Source organism: Myotis yumanensis, unplaced genomic scaffold (assembly GCF_028538775.1).
Source record: "Myotis yumanensis isolate MYYU_CA2020_CCGP unplaced genomic scaffold, mMyoYum1.0.hap1 SCAF_2, whole genome shotgun sequence".
NCBI classification, from domain to species: domain Eukaryota; kingdom Metazoa; phylum Chordata; class Mammalia; order Chiroptera; family Vespertilionidae; genus Myotis; species Myotis yumanensis.
The window spans coordinates 39,952,107-39,972,348 of record NW_027223753.1 but is presented as its reverse complement, the minus strand read 5'-3'; the positions used below and the strand labels follow the sequence as shown (position 1 = coordinate 39,972,348).

At 45.8% G+C, this 20,242-nt stretch overlaps 1 protein-coding gene across 1 annotated transcript in view; it reads right to left on the bottom strand.

The window, feature by feature from the left end:
- Positions 1 to 1,328: 1,328 nt before the first annotated feature.
- Positions 1,329 to 20,242, bottom strand: part of C8A (complement C8 alpha chain) — a 58,765-nt gene continuing 39,851 nt past the window's right edge. The window contains exons 8-11 of the mRNA XM_070403349.1: positions 10,736 to 10,867; positions 9,227 to 9,384; positions 4,049 to 4,271; positions 1,329 to 1,800 (exon numbers count right to left, since the gene is read on the bottom strand). Of these exons, the coding sequence (XP_070259450.1) occupies positions 1,649 to 1,800; positions 4,049 to 4,271; positions 9,227 to 9,384; positions 10,736 to 10,867 (665 nt within the window). The 3' untranslated portion in view covers positions 1,329 to 1,648. The remainder of the gene's footprint in view (positions 1,801 to 4,048; positions 4,272 to 9,226; positions 9,385 to 10,735; positions 10,868 to 20,242) is intronic.

Genomic DNA, 20,242 nt, shown 5'->3' with positions numbered 1-20,242 from the left:
GCTGGCCTCTATAGGCACGGATTTTGGAGAGCGCGGTTTTTGGCGGACGCAGATTTCCCCCTGCACCCGCGCGCGCGTTCCTCGCTCCAACCTGAACTGCGAACCGCACCTTTGAGGTAAGTCTAACCTTTCCATGGAGGGGTGCAGGTCTCCCCTTGGCTCTTGCAGTCGCGCTGTTTGCGAATCGTTGCCTCTGGGTTAGTAGCCGATCTCTGGATGCTGGTAAACGCTGCCTGAGATGGCGCGGTCTCGCCGCTGCGCTGGCGCCCAGAGGGAGGTTTCAGCCTCAATCTCTAACCATCCGCATTTTTTAGGAGTTTTCTGTCTTTCCTGGCTGCAGACTGTCTCTCAGCTGAACCTCCCCAGCTTGATCGGGCTGATTGTTACCCGTTTCAGCTGCTCGCCCCTATCTGGTCCGGGATGGAGCACCAACACGTCCGTCTAAGCCTCCGCCATTTTCCCAAGTCCGGTGTTTTCCCTTGGCACTTATTTTATATCCACATATTTGGGCATTAGCTAGACAATTAATTTTCTGTGTCCCTAAAACCCATTTAAATTGTATCATGTCTATATAAGTCTTATTATCACCCTAAAAAGATTGAAGATTCTGGAAGGATAGAAGGACTCTGGAAACATGTTTCTTCTACCAACTGGAAATACAAATTCTACCTTTCAGGAGCTCACAATCTATAGGAGAAACTTATAGGTAAACAGAAAAGTCAGTGCAACACAACACGTCCCGACTGGAGTGCTGTGGGATACTGAGGCTGGCTGGTATGATTGGCTGCCACGCAGGTGTGGCAGGGAAGGTGCACCGATAATTATTGGTTGGCCCCTCCAATCTATGCTCCACTCTGGGTGCCTGACTAATATGGACCCCGTCTTTGAACTGTTTCCTGAACTCAGTCCCTCACTTCATCCACAGGTACTTGTTAGGTCCCTCCCATGGAAGGCACAGCCCTGGCCTCTGGGGATACAGTGCGGAACCAAACAAAGCTAATCCCTGCCCTTAAGATGGGCAGATGGGTCCTAGTCACTGGAGACATGGGCACCAATATATAATCACTAATTGTAAAAAAACCAATGAAGGAAGAGAATAGTGTGACAAAATAATTGAGAGAAACATGATGTTGTGGTAAGAACTTAAGCAAACAAGACATTAATTGAAGGAATACAAGAAAATGTTGAGTCAAAATGAAGGAAAATAGAAGGAACTCAAGTCAATCTTTATTTTTTTTTCTCTCATTATTTCACTGTGTCTGCTTATCCTACCAGCTAATCATTCTATGAATGAAAAAATATTACCAAAGAGCCAAGATAATTCTCATCATACTTTATTTTATTGGCCTTGATTGGTTCAAGAGCCTGTGCCTGCTTTGTACCCCTAACCTTGGGTTGAGATTTCTCCTTTTCTTTGGATGATAAAGTGCTGTCAGCAGGTCCAAGACTAGCTAACATTTAACACCTAGTTGTTGGATGACTGAATTTTGCTGGTTGTAGATGGCCCAGCCTGGTCCCAGACCTGGGAGCCAGCAGGGAAAAGTCCATGTTGATTGGTATTTACTCTCAGCTGCAAGAAGTCATTATCCAGTGGTCAGTGCAGGTGGTGACATCTGTTGCATGTGTCCCATCCTGTGCCCAGAGGCCCTCAGCAAGCTTGGGTCTGCACATTCCGCCCTGGACACGAGCGGCCTCCATTCTTGGGTGGAGGATTATTGCACTCTCTCCTCCTTTCCTGAGTGCCTGCCGAGCAAGCAGACCAAGTGCTCCAGCAGCTCCAGCGACCCTCCGCCTTGGCTCCTGCACAGAACATTTCCCAGGGGAGAAGGAGGTTAGCATACAAGCAGCAGCTCAGACCCTATGGAGGGAGGATCACCGCTGCCCTAGAGTAGTCTGCGATCTCTCCTTGGGGAAATGCCTTGGTGGAGCCAACCAAGACCTATGCTTGCTGCCTTGCACTTAATTTCAAACTCTAGATGGAGAGAAGGCCCCTGGGAGCCCCTCTCATGAAATTGGGGTCTGTGGTTCCATGGAATATGGATAGCAGAGTAAGGCGGGGAGGCATGCCCTTCTGGAAGAAAGACAGCCATGGAGGGTGTGAGGAGCAGGGAGCAGAGCCCAGCTGGGGATTCACAGACACCAGTGTGGAGAGCATTGCTGGGCATTTGAATGAGGGCTTACAAATCAAAACCCCTTAGACTCTGACAATGGGCCAGGGTGGGTGACAGGCTCTCTGCACAGAGCATCAGAACACAGGCTCTGACCAGGTGCCTCTGGAAATCCAGGAAAAAGTCCATGTTGATGGGCAATTTACTTTCAGCTGCTAGAAGTCACTATCCAGTGATCAATGCAGGTGGTGACATCCTGCAACCCCCCTAGTCTGGGCCTGCTTTCGCCTCCTGGCTCTGTGCCTGTGGGCGAGCTCATCCCTTCTCAGCCTGAGTTTTCACCTCTGTCAAATGAGAAGGGTGGACTAATCTGGTGCAGTTTTTCCATCATTACTTTTTTCATTATTTTTTTATTCCTAAAATGAAATCTTTTATGGGCCCTAACATGGAAGTCAGATGAGAGTGGAGCTGTTCTATTTGAAGCTGGGGTGTCTATTAGGTTTGCCCTGCTCCCCTGGGGCAGCCCCTAAGTCCCCAGTTCCCTCAGATCCCAGTGTGACTCTCATTGGATTAGATTATCTACAAGTTCCTTCCAGCTCTGTAATTATACTCCCTGGTGGGGCAGCCACAGCAGGGTTCTCCATCTATATTTCTCCACCTCTGTGACTTGGTCCCCACAGTCAAAGGTTTGCTGGGAAAGTCTTCAGGGACCTGCGTCAATGAGTCTCCATGGAGGCTGACTCCCCAGCCTTAGATTTTTTTATGCTGATTGATCTCTGTCAGGTTGAAAGTTCAGTCTGATAGCCCCAAGCACACCTGATGTCCCCACCCTGCTTGGGACAAGGTCAATGGAGCACCACGGGCTTCCTGCAGTTGAATGACTGTAATCGTGTGAGAGGAATGGTGCTGTGAGGAGGAGTACCCAGGCCTCCATGCCCTGCCATCACCCCATCATTGGCATCATGACACCCATCTCCAATGCACATTGTATGTACAGATGACTCAGCATGGACCAGTTCTAAGCCCAGCACTGGACCATGGAAAAGCATGTCTAGGTAGTTCCCACTCCCTGTTCTCTCTGTCTCTATGTTGTGTGGACAGGGATCCAATTAAGTCACTGGTTCTGAGGCCCTTTGATGTGCTATAATTATACTTACCCAGGCTTGGGCACACATTTGTCCCTTTAAGCCAAGTCAGGCTGATAACTGAACCGGGACATACATACTTTCCTTCCCCGCCCCCACCTCCCCTGCCCCCTCAGTGGTAGTCAGTGCAATCATCTCAGAATCTCTGCCCTTATTCTCTAGATTTCCTGGTTCTTGGGATGTAAATCAGTAGAATGCAGCAGTTAAGAGCTTGGATCCTAGCATCTGACTGCTTGGGTGTAAAGCCTGGCTCTGATACTGCTCGTGAGTAGTTATCTCATCTTCCTCCTGCCCCAGTGTCCTCGTTTTTAAAATGGGGCTATTAATAGTATTTCTCTCATAACATCCTTGGGGGAGAGTGCCTGGCACAGAATAAGGGTGAATTATTCTTCCTACTCGTTGACCTTGGTCCCTCTGGGAAAGCTGCCTGGCCAATGGGGGCTGAAATCCCATCCACACTCTGCTTGAAAAGTCAAGAAATCCTTGGGCTCTGTAGCTCTAAACCACTGAGCTTACAGCAGTCTTGGGAAATGAATGCATTCTTCCAAAATTGAACCCTATTGACCATACACACTTTGGCGAAAAACAGTTCTCATCCAAGAGAGGGTCTTGATGGCAGAGAGCAAGCATAAGAACCATTAACTGTGGGGTCAGCCATAAGGCTCAGCATGAGCATTCTTAGGGTAGGGGGCAAGAGGGCACAGGACAGAGAGGCTGGGGACCCCAAAGCCCTCCCACACTGGCCTCTCTGAGCTGGGCCGGTTTTGGACCTGAGTGAGGATGCACAAGCCTTACCTTGTTGCTCAATTTGCTCACAGGCAAGGCCCTTGCGACCCAGAGGACACTGGCATTTGCAGCTGGTGCCCTCAAGGATGGGCACCCCGTTGTTGAAGCAGGGCCCACAGCGGCAGGCATTGAATTCCATCAGGTACTGATCCAGGGCCCGCTTCAGGTTCTGGCGTTTGGCCTCCAGGGTTCCCAGGTTCACGTGCCGCAGCAGCTCGTGAATAGGCTGTGTCTGGGAACAGAGGAACAGAGGCCCTCCCTGGGATCATCCAAGTTCCCAGAACCCAAGTGCTGGCCATCAAACTCCTGGAAGGCCTGCTCCATGGCAGGCACAGAGCCAGGCTCCACACCATCTCCCTGCACTGCATCCTTGCAGCCACTCTGTGGAACCCATAGATCAGCGGTTCTCAACCTGTGGGTCGCGACCCCTTTGGGGTCGAATGACCCTTTCACAGGGGTCGCCTAAGACCATCTTGCATATCAGATATTTACATTATGATCCATAACAGTAGCAACATTACAGTTATGAAGTAGCAACAAAAATAATTTTATGGTTGGGTCACAGCATGAGGAACTGTATTTAAAGGGCCAGAAGGTTGAGAACCACTGCCATAGATGCAGAAGTGGAGGCTCAGTAGTGAGTGACCAGCTCAGGATCACACAATTACGTGCAAGAGTCACTCTGAACATAGACCTACCTAACTCTGAAATATCTGGTCCCCTGATCTTCGAGGAAGAGGGGAACTCAAAAGCCATTTAGCCCTAGCCAGTTTGGCTCCGTGGATAGAATGTCAGCCTGCAGACTGAAGGGTCCAAGGTTCAGTGCCCAAAGTCAAGGGCACGAGCTCAATCCCCAGTGGGGGATGTGCAGGAGGCAGCTGATCAATGATTCTCTCTCATCATTGGTGTTTCTCTCTCTCTCTCTCCCTTTCTCTCTGAAATCAATAAAAATATATATGTATATTTTAAAAAGCCATTTGTGCCAACTTATCTGCCCCCTCCAACACTTTTAGGAGTCAGGAAGAGTGTAAAGGATTTGTGTGTGTGTGTGTGTGTGTGTTGATTGTTAACCTTCAATGTAGGAGTTAACCAAGTCCTTGATAGGTAGTTATTCTGTCATTGCTGATTACGTGTTTGGGGAAAGGTGGGCATCATTTCCATTTGAGGCAACCCATTCCAGGCATGACTGGCATCCAGGGTTGCTCAGCCTCAGCCCACACTACTGATTTTCCAACTGGATAATTCTTCGTGGCAATTCCTATGCATTATAGGATGGTTAGCAGCATCTCTGGCCTTTACCCACTAGATGCCAACATCATCTCCTGGTTGTGAAAACCAAAACTGTCTCCTGACATTGCCAAATGTCCCCAGGGACAAAGTCACTCCTCCTGGCTGGGCAGTACTGTGGCAGATGTGGAGAGCTGGAAGCTGGAGAAGGAAACCCAGCTGTGTGATTTCAGCCACATTACCCGTGGAGCCTCCCTTCCTCCTCTGTAAAGTTAGAACAAGAGTCCTTCCCCCCAGTTTACTGTGAGGATGAAAGCCGATGGATGGGCATGGCCTGTCACATAGTAAAAGCTAAATAAATGCTGCTCACCTAATAGCTTTGTGGCTAGAACTCCTAATTGCTCCTTTCTCAGCCTGAGACTCATTACCTACAAAATGGAAATAATAACCCTTTTCCTAGAATCCTTATGAAAATCTAAAGAAGTAATGGATGTGAGATACCATTGCAAAAGGGAAGAACAATCCTATCTAATAAAGAGAGAATATGCTAATTGACTGCCCTGCCCTCAAAGATGGCGGTGCCCACAGCCAATAATGAAGGAATATGCTAATTGACTGCCACACCCTCAGAGATGGCGGCGCCCACAGCCACAAGATGGTGGTGCCCAGTCCCCTCAGTCCCCCAGCCGACCAGGGCTGGCCCAAGGCACAGGCAAGCCTCGGCTGTTAGTTCCCCAGCCGCCCAGTGCCGACTGAGGCTCAGGTAACCAGGGCCAGCCGAGGCTGGCACTGCTGGCAGTGGCAGCAGCAGAGGTGTGATGGGGCGTCACCTTCCCCTGATCACCGGGTTGCCTCCCACCCCTAAGGGCTCCCGGACTGTGAGAGGGGGCAGGCCAGGCTGAGGGACCCCCCACTCCAGTGCATGAATTTTCATGCACCAGGACTCTAGTATAAAATAAAGCATTAATTTTATTAGTTAGTTGTGATGATAGTTAAAAAAAAAGCCTGTATTTTTCAATTTTTGTGTACACATGGTTACCTTCAGCATGCTTCATAATGCTCTATATTTTATCACACAATCATAAAAGGAAAGCTCTTTTCCAGATCTCTCATTTTACAGGACAGTCACCTGAGGTCCTGAGAGGGAAATCGCTTGCTAAGATCACCGGGAAATTCTGTGAGAGGACTGAGCCACACTGGAGCAATCACCCTTCTCTGAAACCAGAGTCAATGGAGGGCATGGCCATAGCCTTGAATGGGTTCCTGGAAATGTGTACAGAGAGACCTGTGGCAACAGACCTTGGCCTGTGCTCAGAGGCTGTGGCTGAGGTCATCAGGCTGGTCATGGCAGGACTGGCTGGGCCTCCAGCCAAGGGAAGGACACCACTTACTGGAAGTCCCGGGACCATGGCCCATTGTGAGGAAGTCAGTGCAGCCTGGGCCACCCTAGGGTCTGGTTAAGGTGACTTAATTCCAGGGAAAGCCCAGGACCACCAGGCAACTTGCCTTTGACCTTCCAGCGAACTTTAGCACTCAGTCCCAGGTCTCTCACTTCTCCCTCCCAGAGCCCTCAGGGAGAGGAAAGGGAGCACTCCTTAATGCCGGGGGTACTTATAGGAGGGAAGAGGGGTGGAGAAGAAGAATCTCAGAATGCTGTTTCCATTTTAGAGTTAAGAAAATAGATTCAGAGAAGGCAAGTGGTGTGATATGGCAACACAAAATAGCCTAACACATAACTCATAATAATACAAGGTGTCCCCCCAAAATCTATACACACTTTAACAGCTGATAACTCAATTTTGAAAATGTGATGTATTTTAATAAACACTGCCTTTCTAATTATTCAAAAGTGTGTATATACATTTTGAGGGGACATCCTATATATAACATACAGCATCACCATTTCACACAGCATGATTCCAACATTTACTCACTCTAAATATCTGCCATAAATAAGTACTGATGAGCTCTGGGATGCACAAGTGAGTAACTATTTCCATGCTGATCATCAGGTTTCAAATAACCCCCTCACTGGGCCCCTTGCCCACAGTGTCTCTCTCCTTCCATTCATCCCCTCACACTTCTGTAAGCATTCTCTATTTTTAAAGCACAGCTCAAGCTATGTCACTTCCTTGCTCTGTAACCCACCAATAGGCTTAATGCATCGAATCTAGTTAGGTGATAATATAGATTGTGGTTGTGGGTGTTAGACTCAGTCAGACATGGCTCCAGTTGGGCTCAGCCATTTACCAGACATGAGCCTTGGCCAGCGCACTTAACCTCCATGAACCTGTTTCCTCAACTGACATCTCCTAAGCGCTCACTTTTCTCTCCCCAACCTTGGGACAGAACGTGTCATTATCCCCATGTTATAGAGCAGGAAAATGGGGCTCAGAAAACAGTTGTTTGTCAAAGGTTATACATCAAAAAGTTGCTGAGCCATGAGCCAAAATCTACTTTCTCACCCCAAACCCAGGCTGTCTTTCCCAGAAGATAGCATTCGGTCTTCTCCAAATCATTTGGTCCTCCCCTTGGACGTTTTGCTCAAGGCAAATGCAAAATTCACCTCTTGCCCATGAAAGTTTGTATATTACTACTGCTATCAATTTTACAGTTTTTCCCCAAATCACTAATACTTGATGATAGCAATTTTCAGACCCTATGTGAATTACAGGTGTATGAAAATGGTCTCCCACTTATTGAAGAAGAAATAAAATCAGGGTTCATCCCTCTCACCTCTTTCTTCATAGAGAGCAGGGTTGTAATAGACTTTTAGATTTAACTGTTGGTATATATATTTTAAGAAGAGTGATGTATCCATTACCTGAAGTTTTAATTATGTGTAGAAAATTGGCCAGGGTCAGGAGAAAGTGTACAGGAAAACAATCATATTTTATTTTAAATCCCCCAATATAACTCTTTTTTAATGGATTACCCTTGCAAGGAAATAGAATTAGTTTGACAACTGGTAAAACCGTGACCTATTTTCAGTTTGAGTACAATTTTACTCCCTTTGCAAGGTTAGGAATTAGGGCAGAGTTTCTCCATATTGGCATTATTGCCATTGAGGGATAGATATTTCTTTGTGATGTGGGCTGTCCTTTGTATTGTGGGATGTTTAGCAGCATCCCTGACCTCTCTCTCTAGATGCCAGTAGTACCCTCCTGGTTGTGCCAGTGAAACATGTCTTCAGACATTACCAAATTTCCCCCATGGGAGCAAAATTGTCCCCAGTAATTGATAATCATGACTTTAAGGAAGGAAGTAGGATAGAAGGAAAATGAGAACCAGATGTGAAATCCAAAGGTCTAAGATAAGGTACCACTACATATGAGCTCTGGGACTTTAAACAAATCACTTAAGTCCTTGGAGCCTCAGTTTTCTAATCTTTTCAATGGGGAGAATCAAGGCCTTGCCCGGGGTTCATTGTGGTGAAGGGATGAGATCATTTAGAGCAAACTATAGTTACAGCTCAGGACAACTCACCCCACATATGGCCTTTGAGCTATGAATGGGATTTATATTTTTAGAAGGTTATAAAAAAAAAAGAAGAAATAAAACTTATATAACAGAAACTAGATGTGGCCCACAAAACTTAAGATATTTACTATCTGCTCCTTTATGGAAAAGTGTGCCTACCCCAATTTAGCAGATGTGTTTTTAAGTCTTATATGTATAAATACAGACTTTTTAATGTCACCCAATCCTGAAGAAATTCTGGGATGACTAGTGTAAAACTTGGCACTAACCAGATATAACGTGTCTGGCCCCGCTCTCCTGTGGCCTGGGTCTAGTCACACACTCCCTAGAGTCAGGCGTGGGAAGGCCACCGGCTCAGTGTGCCGTTAACATTTAATCTTACTCTTTGATGGGCTCATAATAAGAAATATGAAATGATCTGGTCTGTTTCACTTTCATTCCTCACAGACGCAGAGTTTCTTCAACTGCGAAAAGACTTACCTCAAAATCAATAACAGCAGGATTATACTTTAACGACCGCCCCCAGGAACGGTACGAAATGAAGCTCGTGTTGTGTGCCAAGCCAGTGCCCCAGCCAGTATTGCCACCTCGCACCTGAGCAATGATGTCTTCCACAAGCTTCTTATCTTCGTCAGTATCTATCAAGAGGATAACGGTGTTAGCTCATTTCCAAAAAAGCCAAAGGATGGGTTCACAAGAGCCACTAATGATATTTGGGACAAAGTTTATGTGCTGTCCTTAGAGCTGTTGTCCATTCTGTTTTGCTCGATTAACTAACAGGACAAAGCAGAAGAGAAGGACCAAGACTTAGCAATAGAGCCTTCCTCTGAGGTAGAGCTGGCAATGGGAGGACAGCCCAGCCCAGCCGTGGGAAAACTACGGCCCGCAGGCCGGATCCGGCCCGTTTGAAATGAATAAAACTAAAAAAAAAAAGACTGTACCCTTTTATGTAATGATGTTTACTTTGAATTTATATTAGTTCACACAAACACTCCATCCATGCTTTTGTTCTGACCCTCCGGTCCAGTTTAAGAACCCATTGTGGCCCTCGAGTCAAAAAGTTTGCCCACCCCTTGCCCAGCCCAACACAGAGGAGGGAGAGGGTGGGAAATGGATGATCATTCATTCATTCATTTATTCATTCACCTGTCAAATGCTTACTCAGTGCCTGCTATATGCCAAGTATGTTCAATTAAACAGTGAAGGTCTCTGTGGGGCTGAGTAGGGGTGCAGGGAAAGACATGGTCAGGATGGGGAGGGACTGAAGAAGAAGAAATTGAGTTTTCTAGAAAAGTGAATGAATCTTTGTAAGGAAATGGAGAGAGGATGGAAGGACATCAGAAAGAAGAGCAGTTTGACCTAAGGCTCTGAGGCATGAGTAGCCTAATGCCAGGGGAGTAACTTGAACCTGTCTCATGTCTACCTCCTCCACTGCACTGTAAATTGTTTCATCATCCCTTCATTGTCTGTTGTCTCCCACCTGAAAAAAATGCTCAATGCATGTTTGATAGATGAATGCATGAATACATGAACACTCACATTGACTTTTTCAGGAAATGCCACAAATATTCCTGTACAATCTTCCCTTAATAATTATTCTTTGAGCTTGGACTTAGTAACCAAATGCTCCTCTCTTGGGACTTCTTTTTCCCCTTTGGACTGTATCCCTATGGGCATTTATTTCAACAGTTGTTTTCCAGGTTCTTTCTACACATTTCTTTCATCCTGGGTCTCACTTAGTTCTTGATCTAGTGCCTGAAATTTAGGAGCATGTGCCATACAAAGTCAAGTATTTCTAAGGTAATCTCAACCTATGGTGGATTCAAAAATAGAGCCAGTCCAGTCATTGACTTGGGGTATTTAGCAGTCATGCAGTTTGATCATTGACTGGAATGAAACCACTTGGGGGTTGGGGGACATGTGCCCTGATTGTGTGTCCAAAGAAAAGTCTGGCTTTGCTTCTTGGGAGACTCTTTACTAAATACTTACCAGCGTGGCCACCTCCCATTTTTCTACAGTCTTCCCCTGATAAACCTCCTCCAATCTCCACTCTCTCCGAAAAGGTATAAGATAAGCCCAAAGACCCTCCAAAGCACTTCTTGATGTCTTCATAGGTAACACCTGCAGCAGAGAGACAGAAACGAAGAGCACTGTGATGCTGAATGACTGCTACTATGGTACAACCTCTCACAGTAGTAAAAGCTGCCATTGGTTTTGGAGTCTAAGTAATCTGGGTTGAAATTCAATTCCATTATCCGGTTTCCATGTCCTCTTCCATGTGGTTCCAGCCCAAATAATTCTTGAAATGAGAAAGAATATGTATTGCACAGACTAGTTGCTCAAAAATGTTGTTCCCTTTCCTTTGTACATTCTCCCCTGCGCCTCCATGGGGCAGTGATTCTCATCATTTCCATATACCTCTCTGCCCAGCACAGTGCCTGGCCCATTTTCACTCTGTAATTTTGCACATGTTGCCCCTTTCTCTCTCCCTTTCACCATCTTTCCAAAGCCCCAATTCAAACATCATTTACTCCAGGAAGCATTTTGGATCATAATACTTGTACCTTTCTTCAGATCGACCAATGTGCTTTGTTTGCACCTGGATGATCATAGTTGTCATGATTCTTTTTGCCCAGGTTCACTTTGCACCCCAGAGAGGCCAGAGTGCTGTTAGAAGATGGAGATGTCTCCAAGGGGAGTGTGCCTGCCTTCTGACCCCAGGAGAACTGTGAGTCCCATATTAGCAATCTCTGTATTTGTCTACATCTCTGTATTTGTCCCGCAGGAACCTGCACTTTGCAGATGCGGAACATATTTCTCAATACAGTAAGGTCATGTTGCCCTGATCTCACACCCTGTAAATGGACAGAGCTGGGTTGCCATCCTTTGGTCGGCCTGGCAAGATGGGGCTAGAAAAGCAGATCAGAGCAAGACATGGACCGTTGCTGCAGAGCTCAACTCTTTCTGCAGCAAAAGTCTTCTGATGGTTGTGAATTGGAGTTGTAGTTTTGGATTGTCATTACTTTTAATTAATTGCAACTGTATAATAATTATTACCAGTTATTATGTTATCCTGACAACCACAAAGGAAAAATCATTTAGGGCTATGATTCAATTGAGCTGAGGATTAGATTGAATATTTTCTTCAAGGGAGTGTTCAGCAACCAATTTTACCTGCCAGCATCCCCATTACACTGCAAACTCTATGAATTCAAGAACTTTTATCTTATTCACCACTCTCTCTTGTCAGCATAGCAGTGCAATGTCTGCCATGGAGGAGGAGTTCAGAAACTATTTTCAGAATAATGATTGAGGAATAAAAAAAAAATGAGTGAGTAAATGAATGCTATGAATCAATTCTTTGGTAAGGGCTTCTGATGGAAAGCATCTTGGAAGTCAGAAATACTGAATTCAAACCTGTCACTCAGATGAATGGATCTTTAAATATATATATATATATTAGTATATTCCAGGCTCTGCTTCTAACAAGGTGTCCCCCCAAAAAATGTATACATACTTTAACTGCTGATAGCTCAATTTTGAAAATGAAATGTATTTTAATAAACACTGTCTTTATAATTATTCAGAGTGTGTATATACATTTTAGGGGGGCACCCTATATATTGAAGCAGAGCATAGGACAGGGGGCACCAGGAGGTGGAGATGAGCAATGCTGGTCCAAGGGAACAAGGTTGCAGCTATGTGGACTGAGAAAGCACAGAGACCCAATGCACAGCCTGAGAACCACAGTAATAATATTGTATTCAATACTGGAAATTTGCAAAGGAATAGTCTTCAGGTGCTTCCTCATACACACAGTAAAGGTAAATGTGTGAGAAAATATGTAAATTAGCTTGACTATAGTAATCACTTCCCTTTTATATCAAACTAGAGGCCCAGTGCACGAAATGCATGTATGGGTGCAGTCCCTAGGCCTGGCCAGTGATCAAAGTGCAAGTGTCTGGTGTGGAAGGGCATGTCCCAGCTGACCTCTGGGCCCTGGGCAGCATCTGGGCCCCCAACCCTCAGCACCTGGGAGCTGGGCGGCAGCCCCCCACACCACCACTGCCATTGGTCATTGTCTGTGGGGTGATCAGTGGGGCAATTGGGCCCCGCTCACACCTGCCTTGGCCTGACACTGCCTGCTCACCTGCTCCACCATCCCACCACAGTCCTGCTCTCATTGGGGCCTGTCAGGGCCGGCAGCACCTCCACTGCCGCCTGCTGCCAGCGCCGCATCACCAACACCCACCATGTTCCACACTGCCCCCTGGTGGTCAGTGCACATCATATCCAGTGGTCGAACTCCCGGTCAAGGGGACAATTTGCATACTAGGCTTTTATTATATAGTATATGTATATCAAATCATCATGTTTTATACCTTAAATATATACAAATTTTATTTTTTTTAAATCCAAAACAAAATCCCTGCCACTGACATCCTGTATGAGCTTAGAAAGGGCCCATGATGTCACTAGGCCTCAGTTCCCCATTTATGGAGAGAGTCCAGTGGACTGGCCCCTTTCACCGCAGCCCTCTGTGACTGGGCACAGCAGTTTCTGAATAACCCCAAGCCGTGCTTGCCTGGGAGAAGCGATGCTCTAAGCACCAGCACTCAAAACCAGGCAAAGGGCTTCTTCTACCAGCTCTGTTCAAGCACCTTTCGTGTTTAATGCATTACTAATTGGGGAAGATTTAGCATATTTAATTGTTTTGATTAAAAAATGCTTCAACAGTAGTAAACAAAAGTGGATGAAAGGAATTCACGGGCAGAAGCCAGATTAATTACTTAGGTGAGTGGTGGAGTGCTGCCGAGTTAAAGTGACGGGACTGGCTGATTAGTGGGGCCTGGAGGACGCGTGTGGAGTGCTTATGCTCAGGAGGGTCTGCAACAGCCTGCCACGTGCGGCTGGGAGAAGAGAATTCCAGCAGCTTGATTTGAAAAGCATGACTTGACTGCTAAGAATTACTTTCTGAGGACCACTGAGGAAGGGCAGGTATGTGAGTTCATCATACAATGTGAGAGCTGGTGCCCTCGGGCTCCCAGCCCACACTTCTCATTTTTAGTTGTGATGCCCTACGTTCATGAGGGTTAATTATTTTGTGTAAGGTGGTACAGCTGAAAAATGCCGGGGCTGACATTCAAACTCAAGTCTGTCTTGTTCAGAAGCCTGTGGTATGTTCACTAATTCCAGTGATTGCATCAGACTGAAGAATTCTGCTGTCAGCCAGAACAATTCAGTAAGCACCTACTATATACCAACCCAAGCACATTGTGTGTTGGGAAATGTAGACACGGTGGGAACAAAACTAATAGGAATATGATGCGAATCTGAATAAATGAGGGCCTTGAGCAGCCAGCAGGTGAGGACAATCTATTAAATGAAGACTAATTTCTATCACTTGTGTCAGTGTAGTACCAGGGCTAGAAGAGGAATCTTCCTGGGGAGGCCAACCCAGAGCTGTCTACAGCGCGCCCATGGTAAGCTGGGGTGGGAGCAGAGGAGCTCAAATGTGGTTCCAAAATCCAAGACACAGAACCAGAGGGAGGAAAGCTGAGAACAGGGGAGGCAGCGGGGAAAGGAGCAGAGAAAGGCCTAGAGGAACTGTACAGCACTTGTCCAGATGGGTGTGTGGCATGGGTGGATTATGTTTATAGAACCAGGCAGTGCTGTCATGGCTCTGCCCCTGTCTCATCAGGCTGGACACCTGAGATGTCAGCTTTGGACTAGATCACTCTGGCGTTGGTTTTGGCTTTTGAAGGCAGTGAACTCTGGAGTTGATGGTTCTCAAGCCTGGCTACACAATGAAATCATCTGAGTGCTAATTAAAAATACAGGTTCCTGGGCCCCACCTCTATCAATGGTGATTCTGTATTTCTGAGTTGTCAGCAATCTGTATTTTAAAGATGATTTGGCATCTGTAAAGATGATTCCTATGCAGTGCATCTTGGACCAGATTTTGAGTCCACAGTCCTACAGAGAACCTTTGATGGCCTGCTGGTCTCTGCCCTGCCTCAGCCAAAGCCTTCGTCAATGCCTTGGATATGGGCTCAACAGCCCGGCTTAGTGTATCACACCCAGAAGAAAAAACTAGGAAAAGCCAAAGATAACTCAGATAAAGAATCAGGATCCCAAAAACCCTCAGAAGAATTGATTGATAGGCAGACCAAACATAGCCAAATGAGATTCAGGTGGGAAAACTAGCATCCCACCCTAGGGACAAAATACCAGTACAGAAGCTCAGTAAGGAATGGGCACAGCTTAGCAAGAGAACAAGAGAAAAGGCCATAGCTTTAGATGACTTCCAATTCAGTAGGGTAATGAAGCAAGGTGAAAATTATAATTAATGAAGTAAAGGAGGAGATAATCTCACTCTTTATGTAGGTTAGAGAAACTCAGAGCTTGGTGAACAGTTCTGGGAGCCACACTTTTAAAAGAAAATTAGGAAAAGGACACTTGTTGGACATTATTCAGCCTTAAAAAAGAAGGAAATGCTGCCATGTGTAACAACACATGGCTAAACTGTGAGGACATTACGTTAAGTGAAATAAGCCAGTCATAGGACAAATACTGCACGATTCCATTTAGAAGAGCTATGTAAAATATTCAAACTCATGGAATCAGAGAGTAGAATGGTCGTTGCCACAGGGGTTGCGGGGAGGTAGAATGAGGGGTTGCTAATCAATAGGCATAAAGTTTAAATTATGCAAGATTAGTAAACACTAGAGATGTGTGCAACGTTGTCCCTGTAATTAACAATAATGTAGTGGGAGTTTAAATTTTTGTTAATAAATAGAAGTGGAGAATGATTGGAGAAGAATGAGCATAAGGATGATGAGAGTGAAGAAATTCAAAGTCATTTCCTTTTGGTAATGTTTGAGGGGATGGGAGGTGTTAACCTGAACAAGGGAGGAAAGACCTCCCTTTAAGAGAGACCCATAGACCTGACCCAACTCTCCAGAGAGCTGTCTTGAAGACAAGGAATTGGGCTTGTTTGTGTGGTCACAAGGGGAAGAAGGACCAAACTGCAGAAGTTGTGGAGAGATGGGTTTAGCCTCAACACAAGGTAAATTGTCATGATGGTCAGAGGCCAAGGAGACATGGTGTGAAGAATTGACCAGTGGTTTTTTAAGGTCTCCTCTAACGCCATGATTCTGCAACTTAAAGAACACCCCAGAACACCTGAAGAACATTTGAGACCGCTTTGCTAAGTACTTAATGATTTCTTTCTGTGTGCCAGGCATCTGGAAAATAGAGGAATAAGGGGAGTGCTTGTTCTCAGTGAGCTCACAGCCAAGTGTGGAGCAGAAGACAAGTAAACAGGCAATTATTGCTCTGTGTGATGAGGACTTTGAAAGGAAGCAGCAGAGTCAGGACGCCTTCCTTAGTGAAGGATACCAGAGGCAAATCTGAAAGGATGGGTAGGGATTGGCCAGACAAATTGAGGTAGGGAAACCATAAGAAGGCCTTGCATCCCCAGCAGCAGATTCTGCTCAGAGAGGCTAGTATGACCTAAACTCAAAAGTGAAAAGGAGATGCAGATCAGTCAAGGGAGTACTAGGAGGCCATGGGTCACTTCCCACTCCCATTGGGTCCCACGAGGAGCTGTTGTTGTGCTGGCCTGGAAGGCAGGAGCCCAGAGGACTATTGCTGGCCACTGCGTCTACTGCTTATTTCCCACCTGTTCTGGGCTGGGGTGTAGGCGTGGGGGTAGTCCTCATGCCTGCGTAGAGATGCTTCATTTGTGGGGCTCAGAGGCAGAACCAGGCAGCCTGACTTCTGAAGTAGAATGCAGCAAGTTTCTGTGGTTCCTCAGATTGAAAGCATCAGGTTGGAAAACAGCAGGTGTAATGCATTATTTATTGCTTTGCAACAAACAAATGCTATTCTGGATGCTGTGATTTATCTGCTATGTTGCTTTGCTACATTGGTTGAGCCCCAAAACAGCCTCAGAATGGAAAAGAAGAATCATATGGTTTATTTCATGTTATAACACTGGGAAAGATGACTGTTCAGTCTGTGTTTGGATGGGCTGGGAAGTGTGAGCTAATTTACCTGCTCTCTCTGTGCTTCTGTTTATGCATGAAAAGGCACACTTCTTCCCAACCAACTAGAAGTAATAGGACAAGCACCTCTGTGCCTTTGCATATGCTGTTCCCTCTGACTACAGAGTTCCCATACCTCTCTCATTGAGTTGCTTCACTTAGCTCTAGAAAACCTTCCCTCACTCCTGAGGGCTCTATCTGTGCCCCCACAATATCCCTGTGTGTCCCCCATGGTATCTGAAGCTTCCCTCCAGCATAGTAGTCAGCATATCCTAGTCATTGTCAGTTTCTAGATCTGTTCCTCCAATTATACTGCAAACTTATAAAGTCATCTCTTGGGCTTACAAGACTCAGCACAGAGCCTGGCATGTGACAAGCCTGCAGATGTGCTCAGGGATGGGCTCAGTCCCACCTGTCCCAACAACACCTCTCAGATGTTTGGGAGTCAGGGGTCTTCTTTTGGCTGACAATACAAATCACATATTTGTAACATCTCATGCTTGATTAAGAGTTGGTATTTTATAAGAGTTGGTATTTCATTTGCATTGTCTCATTGGAGGCTCGCAACAATCTTATAGAGCTGGGAGGATTTACCCATTTTACAGGCTTATGTAAAAGGCAGTGGTTATGGGAGTTAAGAGTGGGAAATCTGGAGCCAGAGTTGGACTTGGGGTAAGTGACTAAAAGTCTTTAGGTCTCATTTTTTCCATTTGTAAAATAAGAGTGATAACAGTTTCTACACATGAGGTTCTAAGAACAGTGTCTGGCACAGTGAAGTGTCAACAAATGTTAGCTATATTGTTAGATAACCTACCCAAGATTCCATGACTAAAAGTCTGAGAATTGGGGTTTGATGTCAGGTAGGCTGCACCCAAACTCGGTGCACTTTCCATTTCATCACATTAGTGTACTCTGCAGAGGAATACTCACCACATGGCATGAATAGTCATAGCCTTACCAAGCCCCTCATCCATGACCACCTCATTCTACAAAGCAGTTCACACATAGGGATCATGCTCCCAGTGGACAGTGCTTAGACTGCAATCTCAGGTCTCCCTCCTGCCTGACCAGGGGCCATCTTCATGGACTCTGGCCCTCCTACATGCTTTTGGTCATGACAAGAGGCAATATAGCTGGGGACCAGGCTCTCAGTTGGAGATGGCCTGAGCTGGAATTCGCCATGCTCACTTACTATCTGGGCAAAATGTTTAACCTCTCTGTGCCACAGTTTTCTCATCTGTAAGATGGGCATTTTAATAGTATCTACCTAATAGGGTTTTTGTGGGAGTTAAAAGAGTTAAGCTTCCCTGACCAGTGTTGCTACGTGGTTAGAGTATCAGCCTCTGGACCAAAGGGTCATGGGTTCAATTCCCAGTCAAGATCACATACCTGGGTTGCAGGTTCAATCCCCAGCCCTGGTCGGGGAGTGTGCAGGAGGCAACCAATCATGTGTCTCTCTCACATCAATATTTCTCTCTCTCTCTCTCTCTCTCTCTCTCTCTCTCTCTCTCTCTCTTCCTCTTCCCTCCCCCGACTCTCCCTTCCAGTCTCCCTAAAAATCAATGGAAAAAATATCCTCGGGTGAAGATTGACAAGAAATTATTAAATAAATAAAAGACTTAAGCCATGCTGGGGATAGTTCCTGGCTCAAAACTATTAATATGGTGAATTCTTACTATTATTTCTGTTGCTAGAAATGCTACAGCATGCATAGATTAGGCCCTTCATTCCTGATCCTGAATCTGGAAAATTAGAGAAAAAGGGAGGCTGAGGAGTTTGTAAAAATTAATTTTCTTAACATTTCTGCAGTATAAACTCTTAAGCCATGAGTGAGTGAAGATGGTTCAGGGAACACCCACATTTGATAAGTCTCATGTGCTAAGTAAAGCTTTTCTATGTGTTATTGGATTTAATAGTTACATGTCACTCCACAAACACAGAATCATATTCCCATTTTAGAGATGAGTAAATAGAGACTTAGGTAGTTTAAGTGACTTGCCCAAATAATTATACAAGAAAATAGTAGAACTTGAATTGAATAAAAGTCGTGTCCAAAGACCATTTTCTCCATAACACATTGTATCACCTATGGGAGAGAGAGAGCTAAGGGTAGCGCTGGGAGTAATTCTGATTCTCATCTCACCTTCTCTCCTTTAAGGCTGAAGCTTTTTTCAGTGATCGAGGTGGGAATTCAAAATCAAGACAAAAGCAGAGGTATGGTACTGAGCGTCTCTCCATTCCATGTGTATGCAAATGACTTAAGGGGAGTGGGGACAGAGCCAAGACACCAGGAGCCTGTCAGTCAATCAATACCATCCATCACTGTGAAGCTTGGTTGTCATGGTAACTGGGGATAAAGCCTGGAGCCTGTTAGAATCTAGTGCCTGTCTGTTCAGGGTGGTTGGTTGGTTAGCACAGCAAAAAGCCCTTCTGGGCCAGCTCAGACTGCTTAGCCATAAATATGAGACCCTTCACCATCAGTGCTCACCCCACTCTCTAGTCTAGATCAGACTCTTTAAGAATCCAGCCCTGACTTTGCAGGAACGCTCCAGAGAATGCTCAGCATATAAGGGCTTGATTCTGAACCATCCCTGCTAGAAAGACACTGAGCCTTTACTGTGGGCAGCCTCAGCCTCTTGGCAAAAACTCTGGGGACATACTATTCACAATATGCATGATGGAAACAGGCAGTTGCAATGGTGTGATACATAGAGCTGAATCCCAGTTCACTGTTTCCCAACTGGGGAGGCAGAAAGACTGCCTGGAAGAGTCCTATCTACGTAGAAACCAAGGATGCTCACTTGAGTGCTGGCCATCCTCCACAGGGGTAAGGACCCTCCTCTTCTTAATGTTCACCTTTGCACAGCTCTAGCAGCTGGCCATTCTGCAACTTGTCATCCTCTCTGTGGCTCTTTAGAGGCCATCACTGACTCCATTTCCAGGCTACTGATACCGTCCCTCTTCCTGCCATAACCTGGCCACAGGACTGCTCTCACTTATGCATTGGCCTCAGGTACCAGCCCTTCACAAGAGAGTCTGACCCTGGGCTGAACCTGGATACTTGTCTCCTGCTCCTTAACCTCACCCACTTGCTGCCTCAGCCACTTTATCATGAAACTCTGCTTAGAAAGCCCCAGCCCCCTTCTCTATCAGACAAGCTTGTGCTCCTACTGATTTTAGATCAGGTTTGGATGTCTTTGGAGTCTAGAAAATGGGAAAGGAAGCAAGGTGGTAAATCCCTCCTTTGTGCCTCTACTGTATTTATTTCTATTCAAGCATTTACCCCATTGTATTATTCTTAGCTCCTGATTCACTGCACTTTTCTCCATGGCAGGGATATGTGTGATTGATCCCTAGGTTCCCAGAAAGCATAGGTTCTTAGTGGATATTTACTGGATGAGTGGATGGGTGCATGGGCCAAGAGGTGGGTGGATGGAAATTAGATTCT